General features: G+C 50.7%; 1 protein-coding gene across 1 annotated transcript; it reads left to right on the forward strand.

The window, feature by feature from the left end:
- The first annotated feature begins 1,973 nt into the window (after nt 1-1,973).
- Nucleotides 1,974-17,905, forward strand: P3H2 (prolyl 3-hydroxylase 2). The gene is made up of 14 exons (XM_009282359.1): nt 1,974-2,117; nt 3,021-3,210; nt 6,145-6,276; nt 7,484-7,626; nt 9,089-9,178; nt 9,651-9,691; nt 10,185-10,279; nt 13,330-13,457; nt 14,059-14,154; nt 14,254-14,404; nt 14,943-15,060; nt 15,582-15,657; nt 16,568-16,708; nt 17,813-17,905. Exons 1-14 carry the CDS (start codon nt 2,016-2,018, stop codon nt 17,903-17,905), a joined length of 1,596 nt encoding a protein of 531 aa, XP_009280634.1. The 5' UTR covers nt 1,974-2,015.
- Nucleotides 17,906-18,346: the final 441 nt, after the last annotated feature.

The following is an 18,346-nucleotide window of genomic DNA, read 5'->3' on the forward strand; positions in this document are numbered from 1 at the left end:
CGTGCAGTAGGAAAGGAGGCATCATTCTGCCAGTTAAACAACTGGAGTATTTTATTAACGCTGGCAGACAGCTCCACTTTCCAAATAGGAACAGATTTGCTGAGTGATTTGGTGTGGGCTCGGTGCTTCCAGGGGGACACTCCTTGTCCAGCTGAATCGAAGCTGTTGCTCTTGCCCCACGCCAGCTATTCCTGCTCAGAGCAGTGTTTGGCATAAAAAAGGACTTTGTGCCATGCTGTTGCTGCAACTGAGTGGCCTGAGCAAATCCTTCGCATTTTTTCCCTTAGTATTTCACCACAAAGCTTTCACAAGCCACGCATGCAAAATTGCCATAGGAGATACATATGCAGGGGCATCCCTCAAGAAGGCCCCATGATTTCACCCAGATGTCAATCACACTTGGTTCAACAGGAGTTCATGTGTTATTGCATGTGTATTTTCATTTTAAAGATGGTTGCAAACACTTGCGCAGAGGTAACAAGCAACCTGCTGAGGAGGTGGCTGCTCAGACAATTGACAGTTCAGCCACATCTCTGATAATCATGTCAGAGATGAAACTAGTTACTGTATGCCTGGCTGGTGATGAGTGTTTGTATGACCTCTCTAAGCCCTTGAGAAATGCAGGGTACTAGGCAGTTCACAGGGGCTCACTGGAAGAGGTTTTGGGTGTTTCTCATGGCTTGGCTGAAAGGCAAGCTATAGTTGATGAAGTGCATGCAAGTATTAATCCAGTGTTAAGGAGCCCCAAGGAAGCTGCCGTTGTCTCCCGGGGATGAGCAGGGTCTTGAGGGCAGCCGTGGCCTCACCTCACCTCACATGGCCTCTCTGCCCTGCTCTAGGCCTAGGATACCAGGGTGTGAAGCTCACGCTTCTTTGCAGGTCTCTTTTTCAGTTCTTGTCATTTTGCTGGTCGGGTTGTCCGGTGGGTAAGTGTGCAGGTTTCTTCAGGTGCGCTGCCGTACCATGACGGCAGTGTAACGTAGACATGCTTGAGCTCGCTGGCTCCGGTGCCGCAGGAGGAGCCTAGCAGCAGTGGCACGGGGCTTAGTGTGGGTTTCGCTATCAGGGAGGACACTTGGACACAGCCTTGCCAAGGCTAGCATTAACCTGGTCCTGGCTAACAAGACTGGGTGAGCCTGCTCAGCCTGCAGATGTATCCCAGGGGCCTGACTCTGCACCTTGCTGGTACTCAGTGCTGTTGGCTTTCTTTCAGGAGCAAGTGCGTTAGCCATGGAAGTGACCTCTCTCCTGCTAGGTCATGCAGATGTTTCACCTGAACATCTGTCCTGCTCCCTGCGCTCCTGGCAGCTGCTGTGGGTGTGTTTAGCACTAGTATTTCTGTTTGTTTAGGAGGCTTTCTTCAGGGCGAAACTAATGTCTGGTCTCAGTTCTGAATCTCTAAATCCAAAGTAACTTGATATACCAAGATAAACTCCTCTTTATATCTCTGCCACTATCTGGCCTTTTCCAACTATACAGAGCTGAGCTGCTTAAATGGTCCCAAGTCTCCATTTACAAGCAGAAATGTCCCCTTATGTCCCCTTAGCCTGGACATATCTCAGCCTCCAAGAGAGAGCAGTCTCAGCAGCTGCTTTCCCCTCCACTCTCTGTCTCATACCTCATGAGAGCATCTCTTCACCCAGGACTGTGCAGGGGGTTGGAGTTCAAAGGATGTGCAGCTGGAAAAGAGGCTGGACCCCATCACTGATAGACCACGTTGCAGACAGATAAGCAACCTGTCTGGCTCTCGGGAACTCCAGCTCTTCTGATTTCCCTTGCACTGGCTTTCCTCTCATTTCAGCTGTTTTCCTTAGCCTCTGTGTTCAGGTTTTCTTTGGTTATCCCATCACTGCCCAGCCCAGTGGTGTCAAAAGGTTATCAGAGATATAGGTGTCAGGGGTTGCAGCATAAACTGCTGTGTTCATTGTCCTACATCACCAACTCAGCTGGTCTTTCTTATCTTGTTACAGCTGAACAAGCTGGAGGAGGCAGCAAATGCAGCTCACACCTTCTTCATGGCAAACCCTGAGCACATGGAGATACAGCAGGACATCGAGAACTACAAGACCACGGCAGGGAAGGTCAGCTTGATTGACCGGGAGGCCAAGCAGCACATGGTGAGTCTGAGCTAAAGAGGTGCCGGGGTTAAGTGTCAGGCAGTCTGGAGAGAAGAGATGTAGGAGGCCAACAGAGCATCATCTATGAATGAGGAGATTCTTGCCGAGGTTCATATTACAATACAGCAAAACAAACTCTCCCTTTCAGCACTCTCCTTTAAGGCAAGCCAGCTCCTGCTTTTTCAAGGCACTCTCGGCTCTTTGTTTGATGGCTACATCCCCAACATGGTCCCTCTCTTCAGGGAACTCTGGGGAAATCCATGGCTGTGAACACACACCAGCAGGCAGCTTTGATGGATGCCTCCATGGGCACTGACGGACAGATCTTGGCTCGTGTGTTTCTTGAGCTGGGTTCTCCCACCTGGGCAGGGTACATGCACATAAATAACTATGCTGGTGAGGGTGCAGGGTGGCAGGCAGAAGAGTGACAGCTCTTTCCACCTCCCCAAAGTGAAAGGCCAACACAAATGCCAGGGCCACCCCCAACTTTCTGATTTCACAAGACACAAGGAAGGAGAAGTGGCCATTTAGTGTAATTGATGGAGGTTCTAAAACAGATCTGCCTGCGTCAAGTACAGTCTTTTCCCTTGGCATTCAGCATTGTTGGGTAGGAGGGCTAAAATAGAGGAAAGGAGTGGTTTTTCACATAATGCGTAATCCAGCAGTGGCACTGAGGATGCCTGAAGTACGGAGATGTTCAGAAGAGCATTTAGGCAGGTGTACGAGGTTCCACTGGTCTAAAAATCCATTGAAGGCTTAAATGTGGTTTGGTACAACCGCTTATGTCTGGTAGGTACCAGGGGAGATCATTCTGCCCCTGCCTGCAGTTGGCAAGGGCAGGATGCTGTGGTCCAAGCAGCGTAGCCCACTCACGGTCTTGTCTTCTGCTTACCTACTCTGCAGGAGGACTACAGTGCCGGGGTAAGGCACTATGACAAGGAGGAGTACGAGCTGGCCATTGACTTCTTGGAGCGCGCGCTGAAAGGGTATTACTCCGAGGATGAAGATTGCCAGATCATGTGCGAGGGACCACAGAGATTTGAGGAGCACGAGTACCTGGAATATAAGGCTGGCCTCTACGAAGCTATTGCAGGTGAGATCTTTTGGTGTCTTTAGCGTTCTCACCCTTGGCCCTGCAATGTTTTTAATTATTGAGTTTGGGCCTTTGGCTGGATTTGGTGAAGTGTCTTCCCTTCCATCACTGCTGCTAGAGAGTAATGCTGCAGGAGGCACTTGTAAGGCCAGAAGATGCAAATACAGAGGACAGGGAACTAGAACATCTCATTTTGGTCCTGAATAGAAGCTGGGCTGGAAGAATTGCATTTCCAGATGTGCGGAGCATTTGCAGCTTTCTGTAAGAGCTGGAAGTATAGGTGCTTTAACATAAACTGCCTCAGTTTCCCCCTGTACACAGTCTCACATACCTCACTTGAATCTAGACATTGCTGGCCCCTGTTTATATTTTCTCTGTTTTTTCAGTGCATATGAAGAGAGCAGCAGAGTCCTCTTGGCCACGCTCCAGATGGCCAGGAAAGTTGCCAAAAAGGCTCAGAACATAGATTTCCTCCCCATCCAAAGGGATGGATTTGTCATTAGCAGAAGCCCACCTAATTATGATCTTCACTGAAATCTCTGGAGAGAATTGAACATTGCTATGTAATCTTCTGATTTACATGTGTGGCTCTGAGCCAGAGGGGATTAAAATGGTTCATTCTCAGTAGAAATGAGATTACATGTAATTAGTTGTAAGGGAAAGAAGTGCAATAAATTAGGTTTGTTTGGTGACAGAAATCTTATTTATCTGCTCATGGTCTTGGAGTTGCATCAGGCTCTGGAGTTTTGCTTCTTATGTGGAAAATACTTCACTCAGATGCAGATTGTTTTTTGGTTTTGCATAGTTCTGTTTGTGTCAAGACAGGAAATCTAATTGAAACGACCAAGATGAGAAACCACCAAAATACTGGATGGGAAGCTGCCTTTGTCAGGTTTATTTACCCATGCAAAAAATATGAGGAGTGTTGTAAGGGCTGACTTGGTACCAGTATAACTAACTGTCAGCTGATCATGCCTGCTTTTAAAGCCATGACCAGGACACCAAGGACCATATCAAACCCTCCAAGAGAGCAGCCTTCAGTGGCAAAGGAAGCCCACCTTCCTTCTTACTGAAAGCTGCTGCTCATCAAACAGGTTTTAGCCTCTGTTAAATTGTTTTGGTGCTGTGCAAGTCGAGTGCAGCCCCAGTGGGCTGGGGTGTTTCTGTGCTGGACCACGCGGAGCACAGATGTGGTCATGGAGTGGTGCTCCTCAGCCCAGCATGTCACCTGGGAGTGAGAACAAGCCAAATGGCCTCTGCAAGTGTGGTGACTTGGCTTGGCCAGATATGCCTGGGAATAACAATTCCAAAACCCAGGGCTGTTCAGGCACCCAAAGAAACAGGGAAGTGAGGGCATGTGGAGGGAAATAAGCTATGTTCCTATAGGGAACCGAGTGGTTCGTTATGGGACAGCATAATCCAGTGTTTACCCCTGCACCAAGGGCGCTCAGCCCCAGATGTTTCAGCAGGGAGTGGGAACACTAGTGAGGGCACGTGGAGGGAAATAAGCTATGTAGCGCAACTGCTTTCCTATAGGGAACTGAGTGGTTCGTTATGGGACAGCATAATTCAGTGTTTACCCCTGGACCAAGGGCGCTCAGCCCCAGATGTTTCAGCAGGGAGTGGGAACACTAATACACCAAGAAAATTCTTCAAAATTCTTTTCGCTTTTCAGTCCCAGGCTGGTTTGCTGTGCTGCTGCATGGGGTTGAAACGCTCTCACCTCTCCACCCCAGGGACAGATGCATTTCAGTGAATTGATTCCAGTCTATATAGCCTGTTTCTAGGGCACCTTGACAGCACCAAGAAAAAGCAGTGCTTCTCAGTGATGGATTATTCCAGGTCTAGGATGCTTAAATATGTTTAAATTACAACAAAATTATTTATGACCTTTTCCTTCTTGCTTTCCTTAATGTAATACCCTGGATGTGTATGGTAAATCAGATAACTACTCAGACTACCTGCCCAGAGCAAATGGGGACTGTTTTGAGTTTCCACTTGATTTCATCGCAAATTCCTCAGGCTGTTTTTTTGGCAGCTCTGAGAAATGCTTTGGTAGCTGAGCACATGTTTTTTTTCAAGCCTGTGTTTGTTTCTTAAGGTTTTTAATGGTGTACAGAGACAGAGTAAGCAAAGTAGATTTTTAAGCACATTGCAGCAAAGGCTCCAAACTGGAATCAGATGTCAGTGTTGGCTTCGAAATTGTACAGCTGATACAACGCCTATATTGTGGACTCCCACCAATTAAGAAACCTTGCTAATGGCAGATGTTTACCACATGCTTGCGTTTCCCTGGGAGATATCTCGTCTTTGAGAAGCAGCAAACATGGGGATTTTGCTGCCAGTATTTGCACCTCAGACCTTTCAGACTCACAGCGCAGGTGCCTTGCTCGGCTGTGCTTGAGAAGCTGCACCGACCCCTCTTATCTAAACCTCCCCGTGCCCTCGGGAGCTTTCTTGCTGCAGAAAGGAGAGGATTAAAGATGAGCTGAAGGAAGGGTGTGTGGAGATGGCTTTCGTGTGGCAGCACATATGGCCACCCTGTCTTCACGTCTCCACTTGCTTTGTGGGTGTCCTCGCCTTTGGCTTGGCTCTTGGGGTTGAAGAGCTACCTGCCACCTGCACATCCCTGCGCCTGTCCGGCTTTCCTAGGCAGAACCAGCAGCTCCCAGCATACAAAAGAGATGCTCAAGCTCCCTCTACAGTTGACAGAAGGAGAAAGGCGTTTCTCCAGGGGGGCAAAAATGTGACTGCAACTCTCCATTGCCTTTGGGCAGCAGCCTGAGCTCTTTGTCTAGGTGTGCAGTTGCCTGCGGGACCAGAGCAGCATGAGTTGCATGTCCTTCAGCTGGGGACATTTACTTTCTGTCTGTCCTGGTCTCAGCACCATCACCATCCGTCTCAGTTCAGACTGTCTTCTCCTTTTCTTGGCAGATCACTACATGCAAGTCCTGGCCTGCAAACACGACTGTATCCGAGAACTCGCCACGCGTTCGGGCCGTATCTCGCCCATCGAAAATTTCCTTCCCCTCCATTATGACTACTTGCAGTTTGCCTATTACAGAGGTAAAAGCTGTCTTTCTGTTCCTCATAGCGCTTGCTGAGTTTTGTTGCATTTTGTACAAGTTTGAATTGCTTCATGTGGAAATCAGGATATTTCCCCATTATGTCTGTGCTACAGTGACACAGTGGCGTGGTCTGAAAGAGTCGGGAAGCAAAGGACTTTGGAAACTGGCTCTTTGAAAGTCCTTTTCCTTTCAGGTTGACTGAAATGCACAGTTAAGTATTTTTGTAAAAGTGTTTTCAATCATCAGTCAGGTTTTAAAAGCCCAACCTTCAGCTTAAACATTATTATTCTTTAAATAAATAATGCTTTTTTAGGGTCCTTTCATTTGCCTTTGATATTAGAGTTCTGGGGATTTATATGTTTCACATTTTCTGAACCAATTGGTACATTTTCTAAGTTGATATATAACAGATATACAAGTTAGCCCAAGCTTACCCCAAGATGCCAATTTTTGCTAATTACCAAATATTTTAAGATTCACAGTAAAGTTGCAGGAGTCGGCAACATTGCAGAATATCAGGAGTTGGCAGTGCTATAAAATATTGCCAGTTGTATGGTCCTGTATGGCATTTTATTATGCTCTGTTACATAAAAGAAAATCGAGGCAGAATTCTGCTATCTCAGGCTTGTGCTAAGAGCTCTTTCCTGAAAAGGGCAGAATGTGGGAAGGTCAAACTTGCTACTCAAACCTAAAGCTTCTTCATTCATCAGTGCAATGGGAAGAAAACTGGAGGAGTCAGCAGCATTTCGTGTGTGGTGTACAGGCTTTTTTATTCCTCTGCCCAATTAGAAGTTTAATGTGGTGGGTAAAAACCTCTGGAGCCTTGAGAGATGCTGCACATGAGAGAGGCAGGGGGGGGGGGGGGGGGGCGCCCACTGCGGCCAGGCAGCATCCACATCCTGCTCATCCAGTTGGATCCAATTTGGATACCATCCCGAAGCTGTGCATGACCACAGAGAAGTTGTGTCTCTGTGCCTCAGTTTCCCTGCCGGTGAAATGGAGCCGTTAAGACAAAGTTGCATCAAATGAGCCTCGTAAAGTGTTGGGCTCATCCTTCAGCTGACGGAGAGCTCAGGCTGTGCCCTCCCTCTCTGCAGGCTCCCCTCCTCGGCTGTGCCCCACCGTGCTCTGCGTGAGCCCCCGGCACCGCCGGCGGGGCTGTGCCCCCCTCTGCCCCCCCTGACAACTGTTGTGTTGCCTCCCAGTCGGTGACTACGTAAAAGCCCTGGAGTGTGCCAAGTCCTACCTCCTCTTCCACCCAGACGATGAAGATGTCTTGGAGAACGCAGGTTATTACGAGGGCCTCTTGGAAGGCACGATGGATCCAGACACCGTCAAACCCAGAAAGGTGAGAGTGATTATCACCTAAGAGCCTTTGGTGGGAGGCTTTAACAAAAGTATCAGCTGGAAATAAAAGCAGCTTGGCAGCTTCCCCATAGTGGGACCACTTTGAAAACAGATACTAGATGCTAGACTAACTGGCGATGCTAATTGTCAGGGTGCAAGTGCAGAGTCACTGGTGTGGGGGAGAAACTGGAGGGCAGGATCTTCTTTAAATGGGGACTTCAGCTTAGCAAAGCCCAGGCAAGGACAGGGAGGGTGATGACTGAGTGCCTCAACAATGTAAACCCTTCCCTCGTTTAGTGCTCCGGAGGAGACGTGGAGGAGGAATGCAATGAAGCACAGAGCAGAGGGCAACCTCCGTTAAGAGAGGGCTGAGAAATATTTTCCCAACGGGAGGTTGGGATGTCAGTGTTACTCTCAAGTCACTGAGCTTGGAGTTCAGCGCTCAGCCTGTTCTGCGGGGAGTAGCTTTGCTATCACAGCGTTAGCTGGGGTCAAACAACCAAACAGTATGTGTTCAGCCACCCAGCGGGACAGGCTTCCTCTCCGGTCCAGGCAGCCTTTATCTGCGGCCCTGGGGCTGCCTTTCTCATGATGCAGAAGAGGAGAAGTTCCTCCCATCCCATCACAGCCCTGCTGAGGCTCATTCCCCTTGCACCATAAGCAGAGCGGGGACAGGAATTGGATTTTCCATTCCCTTGGGAATTCCTTGATTTCCAGGAAAATCAAGGTGAATTTGGTGAAATGCTAAAAAAGAAAAGGGAAATGCTAAAAAAGTAAACAAGAACAATCATCGTTTCTCCTCACAAAGTGAATCTAGGAAGAAGCCTGAAGTTGACAAAAACATTTCAGTGTTTCCAGTGAAATTTTCTGTAAAAATTTTTTTTGCTTTGCAAAATAATTTTCTAGGAGAAAACCCAGTGTTTTGTTTACATATTTTTCATTAAAAAACCCAAAAAAACCCTTTGATGGACGATTTCCAGCTGGCCATGCTTTGTGGTCCCCATCCCAGTGCCTGAGTGCATCCCAGGCGGCGATGCTGCAGCCCACCCACCGCCGGGCTGTGGGCTCTGCACTGCAGATGGGGAATGGAGGCACAGCCCAGCCAGGGTCCCTGCTCCGCCAGCCTGAACCCGCCTCCCGCTCTGCAGCCGGGGTTTCTCCGGTCAGCCTCTTGCCCAGATATTTAGAGGCTTTCCAAGGTGCCCAGCACTCTCTGCTCAGCTATGCACATGTATTTTGGGGATTCAGGCTTCCCGAATGAGTTGCTGAACACCTCCCCTTCTGTAATGTAGTGAGTGGCTCAGCCCTGTGTCCAGGGTTGCTCTAAGGCATGACCCAAGCATCCCTCGCCCCATAGGCGTCTACGGTGTTGTGTGAAAAGCAAACCCCTGCTGAAGCAGATGTGCATTGACTGTGTCTTGTGAAAATTACACGTGCAGCTACTCCCCTTCTCTTCTTTTCAGGAAGCAAAAACACTGCTGCGGCGCCATAAGCTGGAGTCTCACCTCTTGCAGGTGGCGGCGGCCGGCCTCGGATACACCTACACGGAGCCGGTAATGCCTGGGTCTGCTATGGCAAGGACCTTTAGGAGTCCACAGCTATAGGAACAGCTTCCCCGTGCCTCTCTCTCCTGTAAAGCGAGTCCCATGTAGGTGACTCAGGAGCTGGGTCTTGGCCCGGTTTGTTCCCTATAGGGAAAGGGTGATGCAAAGCAAGGGAGGCAGCCGTTCCCGGGGTGAAGGAGAAGCAGACACAGCCTAGTCCAGCTCTCCTGCCGTGGTGTCTGGCTGTGTCTCAGCCACTGCCATGGTGATGGGGTGGGACAAGGAAGGCTGGGCAAACTGGCCTCTTTCTGTACTTATCGTACAATGCCAGTATGGGGTTGGGGTAAATTTTCCGTTTGGTCACCCCAGGCAATTGCCTGAAGTTGTGTGGGATGGATCCATACCAGAGAGGCTGGCTGATGTCCCTGTGGACATGTTGGAGCATTAAATTAAGAAGCACGACCTCTCTCTTTTCCTGCAGAACTACTGGAACAGGTACGGCGCCCGCCAGGATGAGCACAGGTGAGCCACTGCCGCCCTGCCTGCGCCTGCAGCTTTGCCAGTCCTCGCAGCAGGGTGAAAGGGATGAGCCCATGATGGACTACCAGCCTGCCACTCGGGGGGTGCTGCCCACCCACCCCAGCACACCATCATGGTTGAATGAAGGCCCTTTGCCTTTTACCGTTACAAACATTCCCACAAGCACCTTATTTTAGCTGAGTGCCTCAAAAACAGCGATTGTCTAGAGAGAACTTGGTTGATGAGGCAAGTGGTGCTATCTAGGTTTGTTGGTGTCTGTGCTCTGCTGGTGGAAAACATTCCCATTGCCAGAAAAACATGGTTTTCCATGGGACAGGGTGAGGGCTTCTACTTGTGCAGTTGTGGCATTTGTACAGAATACCAATTTGCCTGTTTTTTTCATGTATTGGTTTCCGAGGGTTCAAAATAGCACAATTCCCAGAACTGGAGACCTGTGGCCAAAGTCATGATGTTCCTCTTTTCTCTTGCTCCTCAGTGTCCCATCAAGTATTAGCAGTGACCTAGAAGATGGGCCCCGGCTGTCCGTGGCAAAGAAACCCATGCCAAAACCAGATCGAGAGTTGAAAGAGGGTAAGTCTGATGAATATGTTTCAACAAAATCAGAAGGTTTTTTCCTATTGCTAGAGACTGCAGACTGCAAAGGCTGGCAGCTGAGCAATGAAGGCCAATCCTACCTGGGGGGGGATTGAAGTTTTGTTTAAGAGACAGAGAAGTCTTTGATGCTGCCACAGCATTTCTAGGTCCGTGGATCCCACCAGCACTGCTCTGCTCCTGGACCTGCTTTTCCCACCTGCTGAGCTGCTCAGTGCAGAGACCTGAGAGGCAGAGCTGGGAGGCTGGGTCCTCCTCACTGTGGGGAAGGTGGCACCAGCAAACAGTAGTCTTTCCCCTAGGTGCTTTTAAGATTAAAACGTTCTCTGTTGTCCAGGCTGCAGAAGGATGGATGCTGGAGCCGATAGGTTTTAGGAACCCTGGTCCTGATGCTTTGCTAAGTGCACTGGATCACACCATATTAGCAACCATTTCTGTTTGCAGACTGGCTTGTGATTTCATGTCTTGGCTTACATCAAATCACTTGGTTTTAAGGCCTGTCGGCAGACATTTCAACTGATTTCAGCACATTTTCGGCAACCGCAGAAAATACTATAACATATTCTACTAAGGACAAGATTTCCCCCATAACAATTTTGAAAAACTATATTGTGGCCAAATACCAAAGCATGCTCCTCGCCGCAAAACAACAGGATCTCAAGCCAGAAGGTGTCTTGTGTCTCTAGCAGGCCAGCTCCACAGCAGCAGGCAATTAAACCTCCCTGTAACACAATGGTTGGTCGCGCTTTTTGGGGAATTTCACAGCTTTCCACGTCCCAAGTTGTTTCCAGCTGCTCGGTGTCTTGTTGAGAGTATTGTTACCCCTTCTCTAGCCATACATAAAATAGGCGAATACCACAGGAAGATCCTGAAGAGCTTGCTTAAGCCAAGAGCTGGTTGATTTATATTCATTGGCCTTTTTGCCTTCTCTAAACAAATAATTTCAGAGTGCGTCTTCCTTTGTTTTTTCTTCTCTCTATGCTTTTATTCTGGTTTAGTTGCAGAATGTTTTCAAGTTTACAAAGAAAACTGAAAGTGTTCAAAAAGAAAATGGGATTTTTGTCCATCCAGCTGCTTCCTTTCTCTATTGTAATTTTTTCTTTCTCTCTTTTCACTTGGAAAAAGAAGAGAAAAGGCCAAAAGAGAAAAAGAAAAGTCCATTTTAATTTTGGACTCTTCTGTACTTCTCTCCTTCCCCCCTTCCTCCTTTCTGCCAATTTCTTCACTCCCAAAAGTCCAAAGAATTCCCCAATTTCTTCGGGGTGTTTTTCACAGAGCATACACATGGGAAACAAGTCTCTCTCTCTGCTGGTACTTAGAGGTGATGGGGGCGAGGAAGACAGCCGGGAGTGCACTGCCAGTATGGGACAAGGGTCCAGTGTTCACGGCACAGGGCAGCCCCCGCTGGTTCCCTGGAAGGAACAGAAGAAACTGGGGAAATGGTGAGTGATGCCTTCCAGGTTCACCCCTCATGTGCCTGCGGCTGGGGAAGAGCAACATCCAAGCTGGAAAACTCAGCCCTGCGTTGGAGTGTGCCAGGAGTTCGGATTTCAGAGTCCTGTTTCTGATCCAGCTGCATTTATAATAAATGCTATTATCGAGCAAGAAGAACAGCAAAGTGAACATGAGGAATGCCCCATCTTTTCTGTTTCCAAGAAACCTAACTCTTCAGAAAAAAAGTCATGGGCTAGTGGCGGGGCTCTGCCCTCAGGGTTACGTGTCCTCCATAAGCCAAGGAGACCTTCAAAAAACACAATGTGCCTCAACAGACAGGAAAAGCAGTAGTTATAAAAGCAGTGTAACAGAGAAGTTTCCTTGTGCCACATGATGAGAGGAGCTCTGCCACTCTGCTTCCTCTGTTTTATTGCGGCTCTGTGACAACAGATAATTTTTCCCAGCCTCAACAGAGGAAAAGCAGTAGTTATAAAAGCAGTGTAACAGAGAAGTTTCCTTGTGCCACATGATGAGAGGAGCTCTGCCACTCTGCTTCCTCTGTTTTATTGCGGCTCTGTGACAACAGATAATTTTTCCCACAATTTAGATGCATTTCACCTTCCTCCTGGAGAAACATCTGTTTTAGGTTTTTATTGTTGCCATTTCTTCCATTCTCTTTCTTCAAGGAGATAAGGGGAAGAGGCTTCAGAAGATGGTGATTTAGTGGCTTCGCCATGTTTTTCTGATCAGGCAAATTTGATGGGGGTAGATCCAAACTTCTTGTAAAGAGCTAATCTCTATTTTCTCCTTGCCCGTTCGCTCAGCACGTGGCAAGGCTCAGTCGCCCCATACCAGGTGGGAGCCCAGCAGTGTGCAAGCCCAGCCACAGTTGTATTCCCATCCCAGGGATGCTACCTGGGACCTCCAAAACACAGCCAAGCCATTGGCTTCTGGCAGGCAGAGGGAGGCAGCTCGGAGGCGAGGAGCGAGGGATGGCAGGGATTGACATAGCAGCTCCTTTGCCTCTGCGGAGGAGGATTGTCCTCAGGGTCCTCTGTCTCACCCACTCCCAGCCCCTCTTCTTGGTGGAGAACAAGCGATGCTTGCTGCAAGCTCAGCACCGCAGTAGGTTTTCTATGTGTGTAAAAGACAAAAAAACCCCCCTGATGACAATTGCAGAGAGCAGCTTTGCATGCCAAGCTGGCAAGATGAACACAGCGCAAATGCAGTGGAAACTTACGGCCTCCGTTGATGTTGGCTGCTGGTCAGGAGAGCCAGGTTAGCTGGTGTCCGTGTCTCTCATCGTGTCCCATTGGGTTTTGGCGTTTCAGGCTGTGGTCCCTGCATTTGCAAAGCAGCTAATGAGAAGGTGGAAAATGCTGATGCTCTTGCAGCAAATTGATTTCATCTCTGGGTGTTTCCATTGCTTCTGTTTCTTTTGTTGCTGATGTGAGGCCAAACTCTGCTCTCTGCTGTGAAGCTCTTTCCCTGGCAGCGCACCCGTGTGACTTCAGCTGCCCCTCAGCCACGGTACAAGATGTCAACGAGGCCAGGGCACGTTCAGCAGGGTCGTTTTGTGTCTGTCTTTCCATCAGGAGGTCCGCTTCTTTACAGCGATGTGAAGTTTGTCTACAACTCGCAGCAGCTGAATGGCACCCAGCGAGTACTACTGGATAACGTCATCTCGGAGGAGCAGTGCCGAGAGCTTCACAGGGTGGCCAGTGTGAGTAGGCAATGCCCCTGGGCGGGACATGGCTGCCACCTGGGCTGAGTGCCTGATGCTCTCCCCAGCATCCGACTTGTGAGAGCTGAATGTGTGATCAGCCCCTGGAGAGGCTCTGGGTTCATGCCTCACTCTTTGAGTGTTGCAACTGATGCCAGGATGCCTGTGGAGAGCAGTCAGACGCTTATCCGCGTAACACATCCATAACTGCAGCACAGGAGCTGCTGCTCCATCTTGGGCTGTTCTTAGAAACATGCTGCAAGACAGAGCCTGTGCAGAAATAGCTCTTTGCCCTGTGTTATACAAAACCCCAAAGGATGCTCATCCACAGGCCTGGTTGAGCCTTCTCATTCATCTTCAGCTGAGCCTGGGAGGGGACTGAGGGTGCTTGAATATCCCCAGTCGGGAGGTGGGTGGCTGTTTTCCAGCATCTCAGAATGGACCGTGCTCATGGAGAGCTGCAGCGCCTTCCCACCCGACTCACCTGTCCCAGTGAATGCAGCCCTGGGGGATTTGGTGAAGAAGGTCCCAGATGCTTCCATTGCAGCTCCCCCTCTCCTGGGGAACCAGTTCACCACTCACCCGTGTTCCTGTCTTTCAGGGGATCATGTTGGCTGGAGATGGTTACAGGGGCAAAACCTCCCCCCACACTCCAAACGAGAGATTTGAAGGAGCCACCGTCCTCAAAGCCCTCAAGGTACAGCTCCTTCCTCCTCCTCCTCCTCCTCCTCTCCCATGCCCTCCCTCCCAGCCAGCGCACAATGCTGACCCTCTCTCGCCCCTTCTCCTTGCCCAGTACGGCTACGAGGGCCGTGTCCCGCTGAAGAGTGCCCGGCTCTTCTACGACATCAGTGAGAAGGCTCGCAGGATCGTTGAGTCCTACTTCATGCTGAACTCCACGCTCTACTTCTCCTACACCCACCTGGTGTGCCGCACCGCCCTCTCTGGTGAGGGCTCGGGGGGCCGGCGGCAGGGCAGGGCTGGGAGGACAGGAGGGGTTCAGCCCCCCACGGGGGGTTTACGAGTCGGGGACCCAAGCCTGAGAGTAGCTCTGTTTTGCCTGATGCTTGAACTGGTGGTCAAGGGCTGGGTAAAGTCACCGTCCCCACAGCAGCAAAGGGTGAGCACTGCTGTTCCAAAGAAGCTCATTTCTGGGGTGTCACTTGTTTTTCATGTCTCCAACTCTTCCTCTTTTCTCCTCCCTCTTCTCTTGCCTCCTCTCACTGTCCCTTCTCCTTTCCACGCCACCCCTGCCACCAGCTCTCCATCTCGCTTCCCTGCAGTAAGGAACAAGCAGAGCTGTGCAGATCTGAATCCTCAGATGTTGCCTTTTCCCCCCAGCCTTTCCTTTCCTCCTCTCACCTGTGAACACCACCTGGAGTGGGGTCAGGGCAGGCTCCCCACCATGATGGACCCCACAGAGCATGGCATTTCCATCTCATCCACCCCTTCTCCTTCCCCCTTCCTCCACATGGTCCTGCCTAGGCCAGCAGGAGAGGAGGAACGACCTGAGCCACCCCATCCATGCTGACAACTGCCTCTTGGACCCCGAGGCCAACGAGTGCTGGAAGGAGCCTCCTGCCTACACCTTTCGGGATTACAGGTAGGAAAAAAGGGAGGCTGCCCCCGAGGGCACCCAGGGACCCTCCCTGAGGCAGGGCATCCTGCTCCACAGACCTAAACCTGGTACATCCCAGCCATGGCAGAAGTGAGATCCAGCAGGTAGTTTCTGGTGGCAGCAAGCATCGTGGCTAAGCTTCAAGTCAGAGTTTAACTCTAATGGCTCTGTGATATTGTAGTGTTGGGAGATCCCAGTTGTGGCCCACAGGGCTGTGTCTCTGTCAGGTGTTTTTGATGCAGAACGAGAGGGTGAGAGGTTCTGACCCAGGGGACATTGTGAGAATTGTTCCCTAGCCAAGGAGAGATCTGCTGGGTCTCAGCTGTGGCTCCAGAATGGGGGCAGTTTGTGTGGCCCTGACCGGCCCCACAGCAGGACCTCCCCTGCCTGGCAGCTCCCCCACCCACGTCTTGGTGGAGCGATGCAGGATCTGCCCCAGAGGCAGGGGTCAGCCCCAAGCCCTCCCCGCTGATCCCCTCACAGGGGTCTCCTGTTTCCTCCCTCAGTGCCCTCCTGTACATGAACGCGGATTTCGAAGGAGGCGAGTTCATTTTCACCGAGATGGATGCCAAAACTGTGACGGTAAGTCAGTGCTGTGAACCAAACACCATTCCTCAGCAGCCTGTGCTGGGGCTCTGAGCTTCCCCAGACAGCCTGTGGCTCCTACCTTGCAAAGAACCAATTACAAAATCCTGCTGGCAGAGGTGCACAGACCTTCTGTGCCCTGCCCCGAGGCTGCGCTGAGTAGGAAACCTGCAGATCAGAGGGATGGCTGAGTCGTCCTTGCCTGAAGGACCGCTGAGCTCCCACCCCATCTCGTGGCCAAACATGAAGCGATGCCTCTGTACATATGCAGTGCCTGGCCCAGAGCAGGTCATGATGGTGGACATCAGTCCCCGAGAGAGATGGGGCTCAAGCAGAAGCCCTTACCTCTGCCTGGGGCCGTTTGGGAGGCTGGGCACCCCCTCTGTGGTTGGACAGAGTATCTGGGGACCATGCTGGGGCTCTGAAGTCCAGTAGATGCTGGAGGGTAGATTGCATCTACGTAAGACCAGTGCCAGAGGGTTGATTTGATTGGCACTTCTGCCTCTGAGGTCCTGCAGGATACCTGTTGTGGACTCAGCAGAGCGGAGAAAGAGTTGTTTCACAGCCTGTGCCAGGGTTAGCCTGAACCTCACTGGAGTTATGCCGTGGCCCTGTTTTGCCGTAGGTGGTCACCTGCAGACTTTGCAAGGACTCCATGCCACCATCTCCTTTCTGCATAATGTCTGTGCAGCAGGACCAAGCCTCACACCTCCCTATTTACCCCATACATTTTTACAGCTATGCCCAGAGCTCTGCCATGTCCTCCAGAGCAGCTCACTGGGTCCTGGGGCGATGCAGAGAGGTGCCCAGTAAGATCCCAGGCCCTAGACCATGACAAACCCAGACATGGCCAGTGCGTGCAGCCATGCTGCTCCTTGCCACCCTGGTGTCGCCTGTTTTCCCACAGGCCTCCATCAAGCCCAAGTGCGGGCGAATGATCAGCTTCTCATCAGGCGGCGAGAACCCCCATGGGGTGAAGGCAGTTACCAAAGGCCAGCGGTGTGCCGTGGCTCTCTGGTTCACCTTGGACCCGCTTTACAGAGAGCTGGTGAGTCCCTCCATCACGTTGTGAGTGGAGTTGGGGGGTACCCAACATCCCAGAGGAACCTGGACCATCTTCAGCCTCCAGTCCCAGCCCATCTATTTTCACCCCATCACACCCCCCCGCAGCAGCATTCCCATCTGCTGCACCACAGGGACATGAGCTGGTGGCCCTGGGACTGAACAGTTTTCCCTGCTGGTCATGCTCCTGGGCACCCATCACCCTGGGCCCATGCGGTGCAGGGCCAGGCTGCAGTGCTGAGCGGGGTGCGGGAGGGCTCTGCACAGGGCTGGACTGGCCATTTCTGACACCTAGTGGCAATAACCTGATGAACGGGGAAGTCCTCCACAGCTGTCAACAGCTCAGAGGCCAGAGTGCTGTGCGGCTGCTGCCAGATCCTCAAAGGTGGTTTGGCAGCCTGAAGTCCATGGGTCTGGGTACCCGGATGCCTTGGGAGATCTGGGCTGTGGTGACTTTCAACAGGCAACCTCCAAATTCTGTTTTAAAAGCCTGCTGTACCAGCCCCTGTCTCCCTTTGATAGCAATTCTGGTCTATAAGAACAAAAGAGAAAAGACCAAGCAAAACTAAATGCAGGGAGAGAGCAAAACCCTCGTGCCTTAGCCTTGTGAAGCAGGTGGGCTGCGAGGTTTTGGGAGAGGCTTATTTTCAGACATGCACTTTACTGTCTTATCTACTTTTTGGCACTAGCTGAAATTCTTCCATGCTTGGTGCATGTGTGGAAGGAGATCAGCCCTGCCCAGGGAGCTGGAAATCCACGTCAGGCGGAGGGGACAGGAGGAGGGTACGCTGTGGCAGTGGCTGCTAGTGAAGTGCGATAAGGGAACAGCAATACGTCAGCTCTGCCCCAAGCATTGCAGTCCCTGGAGGGAGGAGGGAATTAAGTATTCAGGTGCAAAGTGATTTGATTAATTTTGCCCAGCAAATCCCCCGCACAAGTCTCAGGCTGTCCCCTGTCCTGTCAACTACACTGCTGGTCCTTGGATGAACTGCTTGCTGTGGATCCTCCCAGCAGGCTGAGCCGTGCTGAATAAGCTGAGAGCAGGTGCTGAAGCACTGCTGTTATGGTTTCTTCCCTTCCCCTCTTGCAGGAGCGAATCCAGGCAGATGAAGTGATTGCGATGTTGGACCAGGAGCATCTAGGACCCAGTGAAATGAGTATCAACCCAAAGGATGAGCTATGAACTAGGCCAAAGACTTTTGCTATTAAATATTTATTTAATATTGTTAATCTTATTAGAACCCTTCTATTTTTGTACAGAGCCACTGTATAAATTAACAGGTTAATATGATTGTGGAGTTTCAGAAGTGCCTTTTCTGTGTTCAGCACAGCTGTTGCTGGGATCCCTCATCTCTGTGCCAGCATCTCCTGCTGGGACTGACTCTGCGCCTGAGATTCCCTGTCTTTCTCTAGCACTTCTCAGGACTTATTCAGGCCCACTGTACCCCCTTGGAGAACCCCTTTTTTTCTTCCTCAGCCAGAAATAGCTGCTTCTCTTTAGCCTCTGCTAGAGAAATGTCTCAGGTGTGATAATGGACCAGTCTTCCTGTCCCTGCTAAGTGCTGGCTGAAGACCTGGGCAGTGCAGCCCTGGGAGAAGCTGGAGCACAAGTCAGTTATTTCCA

The sequence above is a fragment of the Aptenodytes forsteri genome, unplaced genomic scaffold, assembly GCF_000699145.1.
Source record: "Aptenodytes forsteri isolate BGI_AS27 unplaced genomic scaffold, ASM69914v1 Scaffold404, whole genome shotgun sequence".
Lineage (NCBI taxonomy): Eukaryota > Metazoa > Chordata > Aves > Sphenisciformes > Spheniscidae > Aptenodytes > Aptenodytes forsteri.